General features: G+C 37.2%; 2 protein-coding genes across 2 annotated transcripts; one reads left to right on the top strand and one right to left on the bottom strand.

Annotated features, from left to right (window-relative positions):
• Nucleotides 1-2,327: 2,327 nt before the first annotated feature.
• On the bottom strand, nt 2,328-4,796 carry LOC113281896 (tRNA (carboxymethyluridine(34)-5-O)-methyltransferase-like). The gene is made up of 3 exons (XM_026530804.1): nt 4,692-4,796; nt 3,298-4,366; nt 2,328-2,858 (listed from the first exon to the last, which is right to left on the bottom strand). Exons 2-3 carry the CDS (start codon nt 4,266-4,268, stop codon nt 2,774-2,776), a joined length of 1,056 nt encoding a protein of 351 aa, XP_026386589.1. The 5' UTR covers nt 4,269-4,366; nt 4,692-4,796; the 3' UTR covers nt 2,328-2,773.
• A 9,778-nt stretch (nt 4,797-14,574) lies between these two features.
• On the top strand, nt 14,575-17,848 carry LOC113326746 (probable LL-diaminopimelate aminotransferase, chloroplastic). The gene is made up of 10 exons (XM_026574406.1): nt 14,575-14,771; nt 14,859-14,920; nt 15,022-15,089; nt 15,543-15,659; nt 15,878-15,940; nt 16,105-16,209; nt 16,429-16,479; nt 16,561-16,881; nt 17,151-17,357; nt 17,456-17,848. The coding sequence occupies exons 1-10, from the start codon at nt 14,695-14,697 to the stop codon at nt 17,747-17,749; spliced, it is 1,365 nt and encodes a 454-aa protein (XP_026430191.1). The 5' UTR covers nt 14,575-14,694; the 3' UTR covers nt 17,750-17,848.
• Nucleotides 17,849-18,950: the final 1,102 nt, after the last annotated feature.

Raw genomic sequence — 18,950 nt, 5'->3', positions numbered from 1 at the left:
TATCCCGCTGCACTAGAGGGGTACATCGATGCTAACTGGAACAATGTAGAATCAAATTCCAAGTCAACTTCTGGATGGATTTTTACATTAGGGGGTGCTGCTGTGTCTTGGAGTTCCAAGAAGCAGACTTGTATTTCTGATTCAACAATGTTGTCAGAATTGATAGCTTTAACTGATGCATGTAAGGAGGCAGATTGGCTTAGAAACCTACTTATGGAAATTCCTTTTTGGAAGAAGCCAACTCCGGCGGTCTTGATTAATTGTGATAATCAAGCTACAATCTATAATGTCTCTAATAAGACTTATAATGGAAAGTCTAGACATGCAAGTCTTAGACACTACATGGTTAGGCAACTACTCAAGAGGGGAGTAGTTACGGTTAACTTTATTGAATCAAAGAGGAATTTGGCAGACCCATTTACGAAAAGTCTACCAAGTTCAGTGGTTTCAATAAAAAGGAAAGAAATGGGACTAAGGTCTGTGAAGGAAGTTTGATCTCCCATAGCAGAAACCCAACCTATGTTTTGAAAAGGATAAACAAGGTTCAATGTGGTACCAACAAGTTATGGATGTGGATTATGGAGCACTAATATAAAAAACTTCCCATTTCTTATTAGTGCTGGTTTCTGCAAGAAAATAGGATGGATGTAAATCCTTAATGAGTCTATGATTAGTAAAAGGTGTATCGCAGAAACACCTTCGAGACTTACCTATATGAGTATGGAAATAAGGCCGTTTCCTTAGAGAAGAAGACCGTTCTCTAAAGAAGACTCATGAACAAGGATATAAGCACATGGCCATTAACGTGCTTGGCTACAGAACACATGATTTTATGAAATCAATATGTGTGGAGACTCCGGTTTTATCATAAGGGGTACTTGGTTCAAGACTGGTTTCACCATAGAACCTCGATAAGGCTTTGAGTTTCTTACACTAAGTGAAGGTTCAAATCCAAAAAATACCTATCATTTATGTGTTGATTTCAACGATGATGCTTAGTCTCAATTGTGCTTGAACTACGTTGGCTTGATCCCACTCGGGTACGTAGGCAGTCACTTCGGTGATGCAGTCACTCTGATTTAAAAGTTTTAACTTTGTTTTATGGTTTTTGAAAATAGGGGGAGAATGTTGGAATATTTTCAACGCCGCTAACCAAAGGGGGGTCCTGGGGGGCATCGCCCTCCAGGCTGTGGTCGACCTGACAGGTCAGGTCATGGGGGTCCAGGGGAGACCGCCCCTGGTGGGGGTTTCAAGGGGGCAACGCCCCCGGAAGAATTTTTTGAACTGAAGGTTTTATTTGGCCGATAAAAGCCTGTTCGAAAATTTCGAATCCAAAAGACACCATTGATGTCTGTTGATGAAGGAACCTGACGTTTCGTGAATAGAAACCTGTTGGCGAATAAAAAAAACCTATTCCCAACAGGTGCAAAACCCTTTATAAATAGCTTCTCCCAGTTTCGTTTAACATATAAGAAAAATCAATCTGTTTTCTCTGTTTCAAAAAGCATCATCAGAAATCAGAAATCTCTTTGTGTGTTCTTGATTGAATCAAGGGGTACAAACCTTGAATTCAGTTTTCGTTGCAGGGCTTTCATTGTATCCTGAAGGCAATATTTCGCATACCTGTTGTAATCGCCAATTGTTATTGGGAGGGTAGAAATATTTGTCTAAAAGAAATTTATACAAGCCTTGAAAGTTTTGGAGTGCAACACTTTCTTCTCTGTGTCATTCATCCTTTGTGAAACCCTTTTTTTCCCAACATGCTAGTGTCTGAAGCGATTTAATACATTTCGGTGCTCAAATTTGGACGAGGTCCTAAGATTTTCTTCAGGTGCAGTTTTCCTCGTTAACAAAACTTCTGGTGTCTTATGTTTTTCTTTTTCCGCATTATATTGTTGTATCGTTATTATGCAGATAACACAAGTAGTACGTAATCAATCTTAGTAGAAGTTCATACTAATTGTGATATATTACGAGACTTGTTCTTGTAGAATTCATATTGAGAAAGATAGATAACAAGTTTCATAGTTGGAAGAATTCTGATCATCTTTATTTGGACACGGCTAGATTAATCTTGGATATTGATTTTTGAGATTGTCCAAGTACTCTTCTATACAATCAGGTGCATGGACTTTATTGTCTTGACTTTCTGATTGTGAAGAGAAAGAAATAAACTTTTTATACATATTATTCAAGAATCTTTAAGTAGGTTTAATCGCAATTGCATTAGATTTGTTCATACGGGTTATCGAACAGAAATGCTGGTGATGTATTTGGTACGCCCTCCTTTTCAACAACTAATAGAAAATATAAGTAAACTGTAAAAGTGATGAGAAACAGAATGGTCGGCATTATCGGACGAAAAAATGTTCTTAATGTGGTGAACGAGCTATAATACCAAAGATCAAAATTAGCTTCCTCCATATCAGTTTATGGGTGATTTATCTTCGTAGCCTCCTGTAGCAGACAAAATTCTGAATATGTTGCTATACAGTTAACTACTAAGGGAAAATCCAGTGGGGCTAATTAAATTTGCCCATTTTCCCATCAACTTGGATGGCAGACAATTTTAACACTGGTACCACCGAACAATTTGACTGTGTGCCCCATTTTTAACATTTATTTATGATTTTGTAGGACCCTTTTGAGATGTTCTGCTCAACTTGAGACTGGATGAGCAAACACCCAAATTTAAGTGCTTTGCCTTCCATTTTCATTGTTTGGTAGTTCCACCATGGGAGTGGGGATGGACAATAAAGCATGCGTTCGAAAATCATGTCTTCTCGAGAATGATACACCAATTAGATTTGTCATAAAAACGATCGCGTATGATTGCATTCTTTATACCACAAGTTAACCTGCAAGACGACCAGGAAACACTGATAAACATGTACCACACGTCCAATTTCCAAGTACACCAATAAAGAAAAAATAGAAGTAAAACTCAACAGAAAGGTTGATTGGCATTATCCGAAGAACACGTGTGCTAAATGTGGTGAATAAGCCATGATACATTAATACCATGGATCAGAATCAGATGCCTCAATATCAAATTATAGGTGATTTATCTATGTGAGAATCAGATGCCTCAATATCAATTTATGGAGCACACAAAATTCTAAATCTGTTGCTACACAGGTAACTGCAGAGACGGGCAGAATAAGAAAATCTACCTAAAATGTACAGTAAAAATCATTACAGAAAAAAGTAGAAGGAGAAGGCAAAAGCACAGTAATAGTAGCATGAGATATCAGATAGAGAGGAAAATTGAAACTAGAAATTTAGGTGGTGTCTTACCTTTCAAGCTCTCCCTCTTTGAAGACATGGTAGTATCGGTTGTATACCACAGTGCCCTTCTTCTCGTCTCTTTTTGCTAGTCCGCTTGCAAGAGCACCAACAGATGCGCCGCTGATTTCAGCACGGTGATATGGCAAATGCCATGGAACAAAATACTCCTGTTGGCTGTCAATGTCGTTTTCATTTCCAGATGTCAAGGAACTTCCTTCCTCGTCTATAGCTACAAGTTCATGTTCTCTCTTCTCCTCTGAATCACGTTTTATCCTATTTCCACCATTCTCATCAGTTTCTGGAATTCTTCCAAGTGCAAAAGGTGAAGGACTACTACGTACACGAGGGCTACCTGGTCCCACCCACTCACTTGAGTACTTCTCAGCAAGAGGAGTCCATTTGGTAAGCAAAGTCCTATCTTCTTGTTCTACTGCCCAAACTGTTACAAGGGCCAACCCACCTTTCCTGACAACTCGGAGTAATTCTTCAATAGCTTTTATCCTTCTACTTTCAGTGCTTAGGTGATGTAGTACCGCAATAGAAATCGCTGCATCACCGAAATCATTCATGTAAGGCATATTTACAGCATCTGCAACCATCACTTCATTTCCTCTATCCAAACATATGTTAATCAAAGGAGGACTAATGTCGCAACCAATGTAAAAACACTCCGGATTCAATCCCAAGTACTTCCCATTACCACATCCCGCATCCAAAACAAGAGAACCACGCGGCAATGCATTCAAAAACGTCGATACTTTCGGCCACTTGGCAAACCTAGTGGAACTGAAATGTGGAGCAATTGCTTCATAAACACGATGAACATACTTCTTTTCAATGTCAGGTGTACATTGAACGCTTGTGGATGAAGATTTTTTCAGATCTCCACTACCTAAAGATAATGGCCGGAGATTTAATTCTCCATCAGATACAGGAGGAGACGAAGAGCTCAAAGAATCAGCAACACATAAACCAGTCATTGACTTAAACAGTCTCACACCAAGTCTGGTAGATGCAAAAGTTCCCTGTAATCTACCCAAGCATTGCCCTGTCCTCACAAAACTGAAAAATCCCTGTACTACAACACAAGAAAACAAGAACAAACTCAATCTATGAATGAAGAACTGATTCAATTACTAAGAGTTTTCACCTCCAAAATCTACATTAAACACTGTACAGAAGCAAACGAAAGTCAAACTATAAGTTCAATTCCAGAGGTTTATTTGAAATCGGGGTTTCTTATTTATGTACTAAGTTCACAAATCTGAAACCAAGTTTCGATTTTTGAAGGAAAAAAAAAAACTCAATCAATTTCAATAGCAATACTGCATAATACTTCAATAAATCCTAAAAAAGAATACAAACCCTAACTTCTTTGGATAGAACAAGATATTGATAAATACCTGATTTGGTTGGCACGCATCTGTACGCTCCAATGGCTGAATCTGAAGGAGCAGAAGAGTGGATAGAGAAAGAGAGGTGTGGTAGGGTTTTGATTTGAACAAAAAGGTGTCTGGAGTGGTTAGTGAGAAGAAAATAAACTTTGGTTTCGTAATGGGCTTTTTAAACGTATTGGGCTTCATAAACGTTTTATTAGCTTTTTATTAAGCTGGGCTAATTTAACACTATTCAACTGGAAACCTATTTTGAGGCATACTGATTTTTTTTGAGGCATACTAAATGATTATACCATCTAGGGTATCCTTATAAGGGGTCTCTAAACCATACCAAAATTACTAGGTTACCCTTTAATTCGATTAGATTACTTAAATACCTTTTGACCAAATAAAAATCTAGACTAAAACTATTCAAAACAAAAAAATCAGTCTAACATTCTTTCTTCTCTTCCTTCTTCATCTCCATTTGAGCAGCAGCCGACTCCTCCCACCCCATTTCCATAACCCGATTAATCGTTCGATGAAAAATCTTTGATCGTCGATTAAAATTATAACTAAAAATGAAAGCTAGAACGAAACGTTGTGCTAGAGATCTAAATCCAGACACGCATGTTGGAATCAATTACAACCAAGAAAGTAATCAAACAAGGGAAGCCCTAATCGATGTGAGCGCCGGTGAAGAGCGAAATCCGGACCCCGGAGGCATTAAGATGTATATTAGAAGGTATTTATAAGAAACCCATCCTTTTTATGATTGATTTGAGAATGTTTAATCGATTGAATAGGATTTAGAAATTGAAATTAGGGTTACAGGTGTATGTTCGGCTCAAAATATTCCGATGAACCAAGGCTTTAGAGGAACAATGTCACTTATTCGAGTACGGCTTATTCGAGTTTGCTAGGTTTTGAGCTGAACCATGATCTGTCTTAGTTTGTGATATCTCAAATCTTGTAGAGCTGGCAAACGGGCGGGACGGGTCTGGCTTGTGACCAACCCGCGGGTTACGGGTTAATACAAGCCTGAGCTCGCGGGTTGAAATTCTTCACGGGTGGTCATTTATCCCACCTGCGCCCGTCCCGGGTAAAACTCGCGGGTTCACAGGTGCTCACGGGTTAACTGGTTTTTGTTGAGTCAACTCGCCAAAAACCGATTTCTGGGCTATTTCCGGCCACATTCAGACCATCTCAATTTCACAAGCAAACTCTAAACTGCTCATTCAATTCCAAGCCATACCATTACTATTATTTCAATTTCACAAGCAAAACTGTTGAATACGAATACCTGGAACAAGTAAATCATGGATCTGAATTAAAAACTGAACAACATGACCAAATCAAACAGAACTTGTATTTATAATCATCACCAATTACAATCATACAATAAACTAAAACATGTGAAATTCAAACAAATCCACCCAAATTACATCTCAAAACCTTAATCAAACCAACTAGAATCAGATCTAACTCCTAAGTCTAGATTTCTTTGAATTGTTTCCTTTCATTCCAATTGAAACAGGTGCAGGTGCACAACCAACAGTTGCAGAGACATTCTCGGAATCTACCATCTCAACATCATTATCCTCACCCTCACTACTCATAACATCATTATAATGTTCTTGCACACTTGACATCCTGGATAAAGACAAAATTATGCTAAACAAAATTACAAATACAACTGAAGAGCAACATTGTAAGTTTGTAACCAAATAACTTAAATCAGTTTGTTCATTCTAAATTAGAATTTACCAACCAAGAAACCCTGGTGATTGCAAATAAACAAAAACCCAAACTCCATTCATGAAATTAAGCAAATAAATTGATAGAATTTCATCTAATAACCCAATAATATAACATCAAATTTCATCTTCTTACCTAGCCACAGTCCCTTCTTAATTTCATCAAATTAAGTACAAAACTAAACTCCAAACAATCAATTTTTACACCTGCAAATAATATTTCTATCTATGCAAGTATGCAACTAAATCATAACAAATCATCATAAAAAGAAGAAGAACATCAATACCAATGAATTCATCCTATACAAATCAATTCATGCTATACAGATCAAGATCGAAGACCTAGAAAGCAGACGGAGAAGACGAAAGAATTGTGTTTGTGAACTGAGGCTGCCGCTGCGGACGGAGAAGACGAAATAATTAGGGTATTTTCTGTTTTTATACCCATGGCAGGAGAGGAGACACGTATATTAAATGGGAGGGACACGCGGCAGAAGTGAATGTGCGGGTTAACGGGTTAACCCGTTGTTTTACGGTCCAGGTCGGGTTAACCCGTTTCTTGACGGGCCACCATTTCTCCAACCCGAACCCGACTTGTTTAGAAACCAGCCGAGCCGGGTTTGGGTTTTCACGGGACGGGCATGGGTAAACCCGCGGGTTTCAGCTCGGTTTCCAGCTCTAGGTTAGTGAGAAGAAAATAAACTTTGGTTTCGTAACGGGCTTTTTAAACGTATTGGGGTTCTTAAACGTTTTATTATCTTTTTATTAAGCTGGGCTAATTTAACTCTATTCAACTGGAAACCTATTTTGAGGCATACTGATTTTTTTTGAGGCATACTAAATGATTATACCATCTAGGGTATCCTTATAAGGGGTCTCTAAACCATACCAAAATTACTAGGTTACCCTTTAATTCGATTAGATTACTTAAATACCTTTTGACCAAATAAAAATCTAGACTAAAACTGTTCAAAACAAAAAAAATCAGTCTAACATTCTTTCTTCTCTTCCTTCTTCATCTCCATTTGAGCAGCAGCCGACTCCTCCCACCCCATTTCCATAACCCGATTAATCGTTCGATGAAAAATCTTTGATCGTCGATTAAAATTATAACTAAAAATGAAAGCTAGAACGAAACGTTGTGCTAGAGATATAAATCCAGACACGCATGTTGGAATCAATTACAACCAAGAAAGTAATCAAACAAGGGAAGCCCTAATCGATGTGAGCGTCGGTGAAGAGCGAAATCCGGACCCCGGAGGCATTAAGATGTATATTAGAAGGTATTTATAAGAAACCCATCCTTTTTATGATTGATTTGAGAATGTTTAATCGATTGAATAGGATTTAGAAATTGAAATTAGGGTTACAGGTGTATGTTCGGCTCAAAATATTCGGACGAACCAAGGATTTAGAAGAACAGTGTCACTTATTCGAGTACGGCTTATTCGAGTTTGCTAGGTTTTGAGCTGAACCATGATCTGTCTTAGTTTGTGATATCTCAAATCTTGTATACATCTGTGTCACTCATTATATAATATTGAAAGTGGAGTATCCTTGTTATGTATTGATTTTGGAATCGACTTCTTGCCGATGCCATCTTCTTGTTAATACCCTCATTCTGACTAGTTTTTGTTGTACTTATTTTTTTCTTTCTTTGTGTTAGGGGACAAAAAGCTAGTGCTAGTGGTAGAGTTATAACTAACAAGAAGAGTAAAAAGAAGAGGTCTATGGAAGTAACTCTTTCAAATTCTAAAACGCCCCAACCTCGAGTAGGCAACAAAAATTTGGGTGCAGAAAAAAGGGGCTCTACAACCTCCGGTACAGAGAACCGAGAGCCAGAGAAACAAATAGAAGGAGAAGTTGAAGGAAGTGAAACTAACAAGGGAGATACTTCTGCTAGCAATGAGAGTGAAGATGAAGAACAAGAAGTACTAGGTAACCTAAATGGAGATGAAGATGAAGAAGAAGAAATACTAGGTAACCTAAATGGAAAAGAAGAAGAAGAAGAAGAAGAAGAAGAAGAAGATGATGATGATGAAGATGATCAACGAAGATCAAGAAGCAAAGGAAAGAAATCCATTGAAGATAAAGATGAAGAAGAACCACCACAACTACAACTAGGAAAACAAGTCAAAGAGAAACTTGTTGTACCTCGCAAGACAAAGCTTCATATTCCTCATGAAATAATACCTCCTAAGAGGAACGAACCAATACAATTTCTTCCTGTAGATGGCGGAAAGGTGTTGATAGGTTACGAGGAGTCGTGGGAAAAGAAAATCTATGAGACTCCGGATCATAGGACTGCAATCAGAAATTTGGGGCACCAAAGGGAAGCAGCTTGGGATTTGAAAAATGAGGTTGTTGAGGTTCAATCTATAGTTCAGAAGTTTGGTTTATGGAAAGCAATCGAGTATGAACAGAAGGAATGTGATTCAGTGGCCGCCTCTGCCTTTTATGAGAGATTCTGACCAGAGACGTATACATCTCATCTTCCATTCGGCGAGATGACAATCACACCTGATGATACGGAAAAGATTATAGGTCTTAGAGCACGTGGAAGGAGTGTAAATGCTGAATATTATGAGTTGGATTGGGACCAACTATATAAGTTGGTTGAAGAAGTTCTTGGTTGGGATCATACTACTACCCTGACAGAGTTTTGTAACGCCACTAAAGAGGTGGACAACGTGCAGATTGGCGGCAGCAACAAACCAAATATGTTAAAGTCATTCAAGATGAAACGCTTGAAAGAAAAATTTGAGAATACTCAGGCGAAAGTTTCGAGTGGGACCCTGGTGATGGATGAGGCCAAAATAAATCAGACCGATGCTGCTTATTTGTTGTTCACTCTTGGCCGTATTATATTTCCCGATCATAGTGGCAACAAGGTGACTGCTCAGTACCTCCAATTCTTGAAAGATCTCTCAAAGGTAAGTGAGTACGCTTGGGGAACCTCTTGTGTTGCATACCTTCTCCAATCACTTGCGACAACCTCGAGGTGTGACCCTAGGAACATTGGAGGAAATTTTAGTCTCCTTCAGGTAATTATTTTACTTTACTTGTGTGCATTCTTCATCTTGCATCATCTTGATTTCCATTGCACAAGTATAAGAATAAGAATAAGAAGAATAAGTATAGTCATTTTAGCAGTAGAAACTTGTACTGGGTTGGTGTTAACGTTGAGTTAAATGCGTTCAGTGGCTGAGCAATAAGGTTTCTGCAACGACTTGGCATCCATCATTAGCACTGGTCAAGCTATTGGCTCAAAGAAAAGGGCAAAAAGAACCCGCCTAGAACCTGGAGGCCCAAGTGGAGGTGGTGATGACAATGAAGGCGGAAGTGGAGGCCAAAGAGGACATGGAACTACCAAAAGAGGTCGTGGAGGAGGTCGTTAGTGAAGTGATAATGTTTACTTAGCACAATTTAATGTCTTGAATGCTAGTTTGTTTCTTTTTAAGACTTTATTTTGTATTTTAGTTTTGGATATTAGTTACTCTGATGTTTGGATGTTAGTTTATTATGGTATTGAGTAGACTTTGACTGAGATTATCATCCTCTTATTGGTGCTTTATACAAGTGACAGGGTCAGGTTCAACTCGTAATGTATTGGTGCTTGTTATCGTAACAGCCGAACCTGACAACTCCAAGGCAGTTTTGTGGGATATGTCAGGTTCGACTTTAAATATGCTCTTGGTTTTAAGCCGAACCTGACAATTTTTTGCAATTTGTCAGGTTCGGCTGTTTTTGGTGCAATCATATAGAGTCGAACATTACTCAGTAACTTTTGAAAACCTGACAAATCCAACGCAGTTTTGTGGGATATGTCAGATTTGGCTTTAAATGTGCTCTTGGTTCTAAGCCGAACCTGACTAATTTGCAAAGGATTTTTTGCATTTTGTCAGGTTCGGCTGTTTTTGGTGCAATCATATAAAGCCGAACATAACTCAGTAACTTTTGAAAGTGTTTATTAACACACATATAAATAAGAAAAAATCAAAATATTTAAACCATATGGTATATTTAAGGATACATTTTATGTGATCTATAATCTCACCTCATTGTCACAAAAGAAAACAACCGATCGTTTATGATAATTCCAAAAAGACTTCATATCATGTTTTATGGACTTTCTAATCTTACCACAGATTCATCGACATCGTCCTCTTCATATTCACTTATTTATTCATCCGTCATTGCAATTACTTGATCTTTAATAAGCGAGATGTACGAAGCTTTCCAAAGGTCCATTTCCGTCGCGTAGTTTGCACACCAATCCATCGAGTAATTATGTTGGAATCCCGGCCAAAAGACTTCACAATTAAAAGGAGGTAATGGGAAACCGGGCTTAAGCTTGAGGCCGATAAAATGATATCCTTGAACAAACGCAAGAACGAGCCTTCTATCTTTTAGACCCTCACGATAAGGTTTCGTTAGCGGCGCATACGTGAAACTATTACCAACCCTCCCGAAACAATGAACCAAGCAATCAAAAGTCTCCGCTATCAAAAACCCACAAATCGGCATTTGCATCTACTTCTTTCAACTCATCTCTTAATAAACAAAAGGCCACGGTGAATGGTGCCTTGGTTGAGGTATGCCCCACTATGTTCAATAACAGCATCTCATATTTATTTGTCTTGTAGGTGTAATCCATTATAAGCACTTGCGGAAAACATTGAGTTAATTTAACGCAATCCGGTTGAGCAAGAAATAGATGTAAGACTTGGACGAACTCATCCAATTCCTTTTGGACCATGTAGTTGTTATTCCCCGCCAACCACATCAATTGTTGCATCACTACTCTACCTTGCAATTCTTTCTTCCTCAAAGTACTTTTGGCATTGTAGATATTTCGTAGAGTGGATTTGTTTTGCGGGTCATCCACCTTCAACATGCTTAGGATTTGAATCGGTGGCATACGTGCTTTATACATCTTATCTATTTTGACCATTTCGTGGTCTTTGATCCTTGCGACTCTTGCATGTCCATGAAGATCAAGTGCACGTGGGTGGTTATGACGACAATCCATCTTTTTATTCATAGTCCAATATTTTTCACCTTCGTTCTCTTCTTCTATGTAGTTAAAAACGATCTTGAAAGGACATTCTCTTTTCTTCGTCTTGGTCTTGTTCTTTCTACCCGTCTTCCCAACATACACGGAACCTTTTTTATGTTTATCGACGTCTTTGCCGCTTCTCTCACAAACCATTTTAACCCGGTTCCATCGGCTTTGTTGCCCGGTAACTAGCACGCAATTTATTAGCAATCCATGTTCATAAGCCCATGTTTCTGCTTCCGCTTTACTTCCCCATCTCTACAGGAATACAAGGTCACATATATACTTAGTAAACGTTTCAGATATAGACTTTTAACATATAAAGTAATACATCACTCAATTGGTTACCTACCAAGTCATTTTGGAAGTGATCTCGATTGTCTTTGTAAATAGTGTTAACAGCCGAAGGTTTCTCGTTCATTGGTTGAGGTTCATAAACCATGATCTACAAGAATACGTCGTGGTAAGATAACTTAACCAAAGAAATTAACTATAGGTTCGGCTAATTCGAAAAATTTCAAAAACCACCGAACCAAGCGAAATATTAGAGTAGAACAAGGTCCGGCTTACTCGATATTGAAAAATCAAGGGCCGAACTTAGTACTTGTATAAAGTGGAATTATAATTAATTTTCGGCTGAAAATATTTGAGCCGAACTTAACACAGTAACTCGAAAAAAACAACAAGAAATATGAGGTTCGACTATCCTATGAAAGCAATCGAACTAGCCGAACTGTTCTTCCCTCTTTCAAAGTTCGACTATTAATTTACTACAGAACTTATTTCCGAACTTCGAAAAACTTTGTGAAAATTCATTTTTTTAAAAGAATCGAAGCTATAAAAAGGAGATTAGATACCGTATAAGAGTATACCTGTGTATTATCAGCAGAAGGTTCTTCCATAATGTACTCATCATCTGGATTTGGCTCATAGAAACCATCATATTGACTTTTAGCTTGAGGTTGAGTTGAAGTTTGAACAAAATCATTCTCATAATCCAAAAAATCAGCTAAATACGGATCATTGTGGTAGTTGACGTGTATTATATCGCTTTTACGAGATGAAGCTTCTCCTGGATCATCCATTTTGAATCACAAAAATCACATAAACCTCACAAATCTCAAAAACCCTAGTTTTTTTCACTTTTCTTCCTTTGTCTCAAAAACCACACTCAAACTAAAAAAATCAGAGTTTTCAATTGATATAACACTCACAACTTAACTTAGTCAATCATTAAAATTATTAATTAATCATAATTATTAACATTAATTAATCAAGAATAGTTATGCCATTATCAAAAATGATATATAAGGGATGGTGATGCTTTTTTATTTAGTGACCTTATTTTGACATTATTTGATATTGTCTAAAAAAAAATCTGTATGCCTCAAAATAGGTTTCTTCAACTGAGTCAGTCCCGAGTCAGGTTTATATACTGAAGAGTCCCTGTAGAGTTGATTTCTTATTCTTTTCCGTAGAAAATTTTGGAGTTCTCAAGTCAAAACCTTGACTGGATTAAAATGTTCGCTGGTACATCATTTTCAAAAGAGAAGAAATGGTGGTCGTTAATGGGGTATTCCTTGAAGTCTCTCATTTAACCTAAAACTAGTATTTTTCTTCTTACTTCTTTTAGTCTTCTTCACCAAATCATTTTGTATTGCTAATCAAACACGTGATTTTTACCCCCATTTTGTAATTTATGATTAAGGGCATCATTTTAACTTGATGGGTGTATTAAATTTTTGATTTTTATACTAATAATAGTCAAGAATTTTCGTAACGATGTTGATGTATTTGTTTGTAATCTTGTTTGGTAACCTAACTTAACTCGTCTTTGACTCATTTTTTCTTATATCAATTGCAATGAGTTTGTAGTCTAGTCGACATCATCTTTATTCTATACGAAACGCTTGTTGTCTTATGTTAAGTGGATTGGAAAATTTCTAGCTTTTTCAATTTTCTCATTCTTGCTGTGAAAATTCCTGTACATTGTCTGCAATTGTATAGTACAATTTGTAAGTTACTAAGATAACAATGGTTAAACGAATATGGATGGAGTTCTGGTAGAACCAAGACTTGTAAACGCGATGTACGTAGTGTTCTAAGAAGCTTCATTTAAAACAGAATGGAAGTTTCATACTGTGGAAAATAGAATCCATGTCCAAGAATATGAAATGAAGTGGAAATTTGTTTATGTGTGTGTATATGACTTTGTATGTTCATGTTTTGGTTCTTTTTTGTTAATCTATACTTACAACTTTGAGTCATTCTTATAATTCAAGTTTTGTGTGACACACAGTCAGAGCTAATGAAAAAACATATGACCCCCACACCAATAATTTCTGTGTCATGGTTTTGGCAGCTACTAGATGCGTGGGGTCTTGTGGATTGTGTGCAGTTTCATATAACTTTGTTAGTTGGATGAGTCAGTATGTTATTTCTAGGTTATTGTTGAATGAATGTGGCAGGTATCGGTTTAATGGTTTTCTATAAGCATAAGAAATGTTACTGTCCATGGGTCATTTTCAAGTGGAGCTCATGAAACTTAAAAGAACCATGTTCTATTTGGTAACATTTAGAAAAGTAACATCAGAGTCGACCTCAGCCACCTTGTGCATGAACAACTGGTCTTCTCTTTTCATGCATCATGACTTGTCCGACTTGTAACTTTTTCCAGGAGAATCTAGTTAGCATCTTTAGAAACTTGAGACTTAGTCTAGGTTCATAGAAATAACCAAATTTAGACTTCTTGATGTTGACTATCAAGAAGGTTTTACAAAATTGCCTAAAGGTACGGATTAATTAGAATAGAGCGGAAAACATACTCCTTGTTTTTGTATCGATGAGTAACGGGTCAGACTATCATTCACTGTATTCTGATTGAATGGAAAGTCATGAGTATAAACTACTTGGGTTCACATCTATTTGCTTGTCGGGACCCAGCACCGCAGAAAATACTGCTGGGGCCATAGAATGTGGAGTTTCCGATGTGTGTATGGTGAGGACTACCACTGTGATTTTACTGCATCGTCTCTATATAAATAGCAGCGGCTCTGCAGGCATATTGCATTCAAGCTTTTAGAGTACTTGCTTGTTAAGTGTAATTGGAGTTGTCAAGAAATCCAGATTTTAGAACCAAATATTACATTCAAGCTTTTAGAGTACTTGTTAGTGTAATTGGAGTTACCAAGAAATCCAGATTCTGGAACCAAATATGTATCTATCTCATCTATCGTTGCCCACATGCACACGCTCTGCTGCTTTATTTCAGGGAAAACTGGTGCAGAACAGGTAATGTTTTTTACTTCCGTTGTTGCTCTTTCTTAAATGGTTATTTGTCAAAGTTTATAATATAAAATTGTTTTTACGTCTATATAGCTCGACAGCCAGTAAGGAGAGAGGAGTCGGAATGTTCATTAGACGGCGTTACATGAGGACTGGTAATGTGTTGCTTGCAAAGCTCTCATATATTTTCAACAATTTTAAATGTTCATTCAATACAAAATTTGTCAATAACTGTTCTTATGGATTACAATTACAGTATGTCTCACCAAAGTTCCACGCAATGCAAATTTAGAAAAACTGCAAAATGGTTACTTGTTCCCAGAGGTAAAATATTTCTCTCTAACAAGGTTAAATCCGTATTATCTGTGGTTGTCCAGTTTTGTACACCTAGTTTCACATGTATGTATTCTTTTCTGAGGACATTGGATGATTGTGAATTATGTTGTTTTCTTGCATTTTAGAAACATTTACTCGGAGAGTTTTGTGTTTCACAATCCAATTTCAGGATTATGAAAATGTAACTCCAGCTATTTTTTCTTTTTCTATTTCACCCTGGATTGATGAAGAATTCAATTCATTAAATTTCACCATCAATAAACTATGTCAACCTTGTGGTGCATAATCCCTTCTAACCAGGTCCCTTTGGTTGGCCATGCTACCTTGCATATCTATTTTAAGATGGTACTGTCTGATGACTGAAGTGGACCACTCAATTACAATATTATATGCAATTTGAAGTTTGAAATATATTTCTAATCTTCCGTTTTCTATCCTCAGATTTCCAGACATGAGTTTGAACATGTCCAAAAGTACCCAAATGTGAAATTGATAAGCCTTGGGGTTGGGGATACTACGGAACCTATTCCAGACATCATCACATTGGATATGGCCGCAGTAAGTGTGGTTCTCATAAAACCTGCCTGAAAATTTACCTAGAATCGGTACATTATTGATTCATGTCTGATATGTTATATCTATAAAAACAAATCACATCTATGGTTAATACTATATATATCATAAAGAGAACTTCTATCTAGGAAATGTTAGCAGATTGAGATAATATGTTTTCAGTTTTACAGGGAAAGCTGACCATTTATATTACTGTTATGTAGCACTCCCGTGCTCTATCAACAGTTGGGGGGTATAGAGGTTATGGAGCTGAGCAAGGGAACAAGGTATAATGATCTTTTTTAAACGTCTTCTCCATTTTCTCACATTCTCTGTTACTGAACATGCATTTAGTGTAGCATAGTGAACTCGCCAGAGGTCATTTTTGTCCATCATTTAAGGTATTATGAGATGGAGGTTTATTTTTATTATTTTATTCCTATGGTACCAGGAATTGAGGAAGGCAATTGCGGAAACTCTGTACCCTGACGTACATATTAAAGACACCGAAGTCTTTGTCTCAGACGGTGCACAATGTGACATATCTCGCATTCAGGTACTTGAGCATTCACTAATGTTCTTGTTTCGTTTTCATTTGAAACTTGGCCATCCACATTGGACTTTAGTATAATACTGCATTTATGACATCCATTAGACAAAGTAACTCTAGTACTGTGGAGAGTTCAGATTTCTTCCGTTATAAATATATATTTCATTTTTATTTTGATCAAATTTGCTTGAATTTCGGATCCTGATTCTTGATTTCTCCTCGCAGTTGCTTCTAGGACCCAATGTTACAATGGCTGTCCAAGATCCTTCCTTCCCAGTAAAGTTCTGTTATCTTAAATGTTTAGAGATCGGAGGCCTTTAGCTAAGAAAAACCTGATTAATTTATTTTTGGCAACAGGGATATGTCGATACAAGTGTTATAATGGGAAGGAGTGGGAATTTTCAGGAAGAAAATGGCAAGTATGGAAAAATAGAGTACATGAAATGTGGACCAGAGAATAACTTCTTTCCTGATTTATCAAACACACCGCGGACTGATATCATTTTCTTCATCTCCCCAAACAATCCAACTGGTTACGCTGCATCAAGAGATCAGTTGGAGAAACTGGTCAAGTTTGCAAAGAAAAATGGCTCAATTATCATCTACGACTCTGCTTATGCTGCATACATATCAGATGACAGTCCTAGGTCTATCTTTGAAATTCCTGGTGCCCGAGAGGTAGGTCGCCACACCAATATTTTAGCCTAGTTATTTTTCCTCCTTTTCTTTGATCAGTGATCACAGACTCCATAGGGGTACAATTCTAGATATTCCTATTTTCAGTCATCTAACCAGGTTGTGCTCTATTACCTGTTTTGGAGAAGAAAAACCGAAAACAGAAAATGAAAAACAGTGCACACAAAAATGTTTACTTAGTTATTTTGTGTTTATTTGGCAAAGAGTAGTCATTCAATATCCTTCTGAGATAAGGTCTGATTATCATTCAGGTGGCTATTGAGATATCATCCTTCTCCAAATTTGCTGGCTTCACTGGTGTTCGACTTGGTTGGACAGTGGTACCTGAAGAGCTTGAATTTTCAAACGGGTTTCCTGTAATAAATGATTTCAACCGTGTCGTCTGCACTTGCTTCAATGGCGCTTCGAGTATTGCTCAAGCTGGTGGTCTAGCTTGTCTTTCTCCAGAAGGCTACAAGGTTTGTAACCATTTCAATATGATATTTATCCTAGCATAATTCTGAAACAGCGCAATTTGAACACATTTGGTTTCCTCTATTGATTCTTGTGAATTCAGGGAATCCGAGGTGTTATTGATTTCTACAAGGAGAACATGAAAATTCTGCTCGAGACATTTCAATCACTTGGTTTAAAGGTGTACGGCGGGAAGAATGCTCCATACATTTGGGTGCATTTTCCTGGTTCAAGTTCTTGGGATGTTTTCGCCAAGATTCTTGAGAAGACTCACATAATCACAATTCCAGGTACAGGATTTGGTCCAAATGGTGAAGAATACATAAGGGTTAGTGCTTTTGGTAACAGGAATTCAATCTTAGAAGCTTCAGAGAGGTTGACAAATCTTTTGAAATGAAGCTTCTGCATTTGTACAGTGTGTATATTGTGATTACAGTTTATGCCCTGTAAAATTTACCATGAAAATAAATTTGTTGTTGAATAAAATGTTCAGTTGTATTCCAAAGTCATTGAAAGTTAAACTTAAATATTAATAAAGTATTCTTTTTACTCCATAGATAACACTGTCAAAATAAATATATGAGAAGTAAATTTATTTATTACTTAGCAGGGATTCGGGCACATGACCTCTTTAGTGTGTATCCGAATAGACTACTAGGCATTCTTGCTTCTGCATTGACTAACCTTCGTTGTTCATATCTTTCCACATTGATTTGTCAAAAAGATGAGAAAAATGTTGTTTAATTTTCAAAATTATCTCCAACCGTCTAGTACTCCTACTACTCATGCTTACCAACTTTTCTATCATGTTGCCATTAAGTTTGACCAGGTTGGACCAGCTACATCAAAATCTTTATCTTCTTTGACTGGATTTTCTTATCTTCATTTTTTTTTTCTTCTTTTGATTTTTCATTGCCGCCCGGTTAGTGTTGTAACGAGCCCATTTTAGTTGAAGGAATGACTCATTTAACAGTTCCCGCCAGTCCTTTAAAAACCAAATTAGCTTCATGTTTCGAGCATATTTGGATACACATCCAAGGACTAGTAGTTTGTCCACTTTTAAACCTAGCGTTTTTAGGGGCCATCCCAAAGGATTTAGGGGCCATCAATTTATACCCAGCCAAAGACTCTAGTTAAGGGGTACCCTATATGATATTGAAGTTACATAAATGCCCTTATGGTAAAACCGTATAAAAACCAAATCAAAAACAATTCTACTCATTTCAACTCTTTTTCTTCCAGTTTCATATTATCTTCCGATTGTGGAAGAAAAAAAAATTTCCTCGTTCAACCGAAACATCGCCCCGAATCGTAAAATCAAAACATCGTCGATTCGATTATAAAACAATGGATAAGAGAAATGAAACCCACAGACCTAGAACCAAAAATGTTGCTCGGGGTATCGATCCAAACATTGGAATTTTAGCAAGAAATAAAGAAATTCTTGTTGCAAATGAAGAAGAACGCGAAGAACGCGAAGAACAAGTACCCGGCAATGTAGTCGGTGGTGGCGATTCCGAGACTCAAACACTTCGTCAACTTCAAATGTCCCCAATTAGGTAAGAATCTATCATTTTTGGGGTTTATTTCGCTTTAAT

The sequence above is a fragment of the Papaver somniferum genome, chromosome 1 (genome assembly GCF_003573695.1).
Source record: "Papaver somniferum cultivar HN1 chromosome 1, ASM357369v1, whole genome shotgun sequence".
NCBI classification, from domain to species: Eukaryota; Viridiplantae; Streptophyta; class Magnoliopsida; order Ranunculales; family Papaveraceae; genus Papaver; species Papaver somniferum.
This window is presented reverse-complemented; position numbering and strand designations above follow the sequence as displayed.

Coding starts and splice junctions, on each gene's coding strand:
- LOC113281896 (XM_026530804.1), bottom strand. CDS start 4,268: ATGACTGGTTTATGTGTTGCTGATTCTTTGAGCTCTTCGTCTCCTCCT. Junction 2,859..3,297: donor AAAGAGGGAGAGCTTGAAAG/GTAAGACACCAC, acceptor GTCGTCTTGCAG/GTTAACTTGTGGTATAAAGA.
- LOC113326746 (XM_026574406.1), top strand. CDS start 14,695: ATGTATCTATCTCATCTATCGTTGCCCACATGCACACGCTCTGCTGCT. Junction 15,090..15,542: donor ATGGTTACTTGTTCCCAGAG/GTAAAATATTTC, acceptor TTCTATCCTCAG/ATTTCCAGACATGAGTTTGA. Junction 17,358..17,455: donor TTTCTCCAGAAGGCTACAAG/GTTTGTAACCAT, acceptor TTGTGAATTCAG/GGAATCCGAGGTGTTATTGA.